At 61.6% G+C, this 3689-nt stretch overlaps 1 protein-coding gene across 1 annotated transcript; it reads right to left on the bottom strand.

Moving 5' to 3' along the window:
• Positions 1-291: 291 nt before the first annotated feature.
• Positions 292-3305, bottom strand: SOD1 (superoxide dismutase 1). Its single transcript, XM_059493262.1, has 5 exons — positions 3208-3305; positions 2698-2791; positions 2217-2286; positions 821-935; positions 292-559 (listed from the first exon to the last, which is right to left on the bottom strand). The coding sequence occupies exons 1-5, from the start codon at positions 3280-3282 to the stop codon at positions 449-451; spliced, it is 465 nt and encodes a 154-aa protein (XP_059349245.1). The 5' UTR covers positions 3283-3305; the 3' UTR covers positions 292-448.
• Positions 3306-3689: the final 384 nt, after the last annotated feature.

Genomic DNA, 3689 nt, shown 5'->3' with positions numbered 1-3689 from the left:
GGAACCTTGCTGGATGGAATTTAACCACGCACCTGCTGAAGCCCAGGCCCCCCTTGCCAGCAGGAGCACATTTGGGCCTTTGGGTTTTTTCTCCTGTTCACAGACAGCCAGACCGGGGTGTATCTGCCCAGAACATTTATTATACAAGTTTGAAGCCTACAAATGCTGCCCCTGCCCCAGGAGGAAGCCTGACACACCCAGGGGCTGGAACAGGAGCACTACACGTTCCCTCAGAGCAGGGATGTGACACGGAATGGTGGCAGCAGGAGGTGAGCAGAGACCACAGAGCCATTCCATCAGGGACACTTTAATTCAATGTACATCATACAAAAGTCGGTCGGTCTCCGGCGTGCGAGTGCTGCTCGGGATGCAGAGGAGCAGGACATGGATGACACATGTGAAGTTGCAGGAGGGGCAGGAGCAGCAGGAGGAGCACTGCAGGCAGCATTCAGCACTTGGCAATCCCGATCACCCCGCAGGCCAGGCGGGGCCCCGCGTTCCCGGTCAGCAGGCTCTCGTCGTTGCCCCCTTTGCCCAGGTCATCCCGCCGCTCGTGCACCTGCAGCACAATTAAAGGGACATTAATTGATCCAGCCATCGCTGCTCCTGGCAGCAGCAGCACCTCCAGAGCAGCTACACCCCGATCTCCAGGCTGAAAACTTCCCACTGCAGCTGCCCAGGGGCGATTCAGGCACCCGCAGCAGGGAGAGCAGAGTCAGGACATCTGCAGGAGGCTGGCAGGGAGGTGCCACCCAAGGCACAGAGGGATGGAGCAGGATGGATGTGGACGCCCTGTCCCTGCCCTGGGGCCCCCACTCACCACCATGGTGCGGCCGATGATGCAGTGTGGTCCCGAGAGGGAGATGACGGAATCCTGGATGCACACCTCGGCCACGCCTCCCTTGGCAGTCACATTGCCCAGGTCTCCCACGTGCCTGCACAGACACGGCAACCTCACAATGTGCCCCGCACCCAAAGCTTTCCAAGGCAAGGCTGGCAGTTCATGTTACAGCACAACAAAGGCTCCCAAATCCAGTGGAACAACCTTTCCTGCAGACCCGGTGAACACCGCCGCTGTTCTCAGAGCTTCTGCTGCCCAGGACAGCTCAGCTACTGCACAGGCTTTTGGTTTAAGGGGATTAGGAGAAGCTGTTTGTCAGGCAGCAGGTCACAGGCAGGGCAGGAACTGCTCAGTCCCAGCCTGTGCCAGGGATGATTATTCCAGTCTGGCATTGCCCCATCACTTGGCACTCTGCTCTCCCACACAGCTTGTATCAGAGCTGCATCTCTGCTAAGGCTTCCCTGGAGAGCTGAGCCTGGAGCAGTGGAATTGTCACAGGACTTGTGGACATGCTGCTGTGCTGTGTCCTGCACACCTGCCCCAAGCACAGCATTCCCTCCAAATGCAGCTGATCCTGTTGTGTCAGGCTCCTCTGTCCAGATACAGAACCTGGAATACTGACACATCCCTACCAGGCTCAGCCAGCCCAGGGCTGACCACCAGCTTTCTACAAAAATTCCTATTTTTAACCAAGTCCTACAGAACTGGGTTAATGACAGCTCTTCTCTGAGGAATCTCCTCGTTTAAGCTTCCAGGAAGCATCACTCCAGTTGTTTCTTACCCTGATACAAGCAAGACCCACTTCTTGCACCCTCCTAAGGAATGCCCCTGGCCACAGCCAGTGCAGGATCGGGATGTGCCGAGGCTGCAGAAGCCCCGGTGTCCTGCAATCCCAACCTTTAGCCCCGAGCAGTGCCTGCCAGGGCCCAGCACACATTTCATGCTGTGTCATGCAGGAGCTGGCTCAGATCCAGCTCTGCCCGGCCTGTGGCTCAGGTGGGATTTGCCAGCATTCCAAGGGCTGTCCCGAGCCCTGTGCAAGGCCAGGCTCCCTGAGCCCTGCTCCCCAACCCCAGCAGGCACGGCCACAGCACTTCCTCTGGCACCCACCCAAGGGAACTGCTGTGAGAGCTGCTCCCAGGGAACAGCCAGGTCCCACATCCCACTCAAATCCAATACTCAGCACGAGCATCAGGCCCTCCCTGTCCCCTCCACCCAAGCCGTGACAAAACCACAAAGTGTCCCCAGGAGAGTGTTTCACACCACACTCTCAGGGAAACAAACTGCAGGAGTTACCGAAGAGCAGCTAAGTGACCTCGGGAAGCCTGCAGGAATTCCCAGGGATTTTCTGGCGATGCCCATGCCCTGGACTCACCTCTCAGCATCGCTGGGACCCCCGTGCTTCTTCTGCTCCGGGTTGAAGTGGGGGCCAGCACTGGTGCACCCTGGAATAAGCACAGCGTCAGAGCAGGATCCCAGGATAAAGCTGCTGCTCCCACAGCGCTCCCAGGCACAGCAAAGAGCTCCTCTCCCGTGCCATGCCCCGCTAATCCCTGCACATAAATCACCTGCCACAGCCCTGCAAGTCCCAGGCTCAGCCAGGAGCTTTCTTATTTCATAACGCTGAGTTATCCAAGCGCTCAGGCGAGCGCTTGGTATGGCAGCTCTTGACCACCAGCCTCAACAGGCTCAGCTCAGAGTATTTATTATCCAGGAAGCAATTCCTCAGCAATGGTCACGATTTCCTCACACAGATTTGCAACCGTGAGAGCCAAGCTGCTGCTGCAACACTGCTCAGCTCTGCGGGGCTGAGCAGCCCCTGTGCGGGGACACCAGGGCCGGCAGGGACACCTTACCATTGGTGTTGTCCCCGAACTCATGGACGTGGAAGCCGTGCTCTCCATCGGCCAGTCCAGTGATTTTCCCAGTCACTTTCACGGGTCCCGAACCCTTCAAAGGAGAGCATTGATCAGCACAAGGACTTTGCCACTGCACGGCTCCGTGTCACGCCAAGGTGACAGAAAGGCCCGGCCACGAGCCCAAGGCAGCGCTGTCCGCAATGTCTGCGTTCGTTTAACGCCCTCGAACGCGTTCCTTCCCCTGTTTATCACTAAGCACAAGGAGTGCCTGTTATCTGACAGGGCCTTCCAGAAAGATCCCGTACTTTGGCAGAGTGACCTCGCGGCCGCGCTCCCGGGCCGACCGCAAGGGACAGCGCAGCTCCGGAGGGCCGCGGCCATTTGGAGCCGCAGCGCCCTCGGGCTGAGCCCGCCCGCTCTCTCCGCCACGGCGAGCAGGCTGGAGAGGGGCATCCCGGTGGCTCCGCACCCGCCGGGGCGGTCCCGGCGGCCCGGCCGTGCCCTCACCTGCTGCTCGAAGTGGATGACGCCCTCCACAGCCCCCTCGCCGCGCATCACACACACGGCCCGCACCGCCGCCATCTTGTGCCCGCCCCGCCCGCAGCGCCCGCGGACTGCGAGCAGGCCACGCCCCCTCTCCCGTTATATAGGGCGGGCGGGCGGCGCCGCGGCCAATCGCGCTGCGCGCCGCGCGCCGCTCGGCCAATCGCAGCGCGGGGAGGCGGGAGGGGCGGGGCGCGGGGAGGTGGGAGGGGCGGGGCGCGCGGCGGCGGGAGGCGCCCTCTGGCGGCGAAGGTGCGGAACGGGGACCGGGACCGGGCTCGAGAACGGGAACGGGAACGGGAACGGGAACGGGATGGGGGTCGGGACCCGGACCGGGAAGGATTCAGAGGGACCGGGAGCGGAGAGGGCGGTGCTGCTCCCGGCACGGCTCACGGCGCTGTCCCCTCCGTGCCGGGCCGTGCCGTGCCGACGAGCAGCGCGGCGTC

Source organism: Ammospiza nelsoni, chromosome 2 (assembly GCF_027579445.1).
Source record: "Ammospiza nelsoni isolate bAmmNel1 chromosome 2, bAmmNel1.pri, whole genome shotgun sequence".
Classification (NCBI taxonomy): domain Eukaryota; kingdom Metazoa; phylum Chordata; class Aves; order Passeriformes; family Passerellidae; genus Ammospiza; species Ammospiza nelsoni.
Note: the sequence above shows the minus strand (reverse complement) of the source record. Positions and strands in the feature narration are given on the sequence as shown.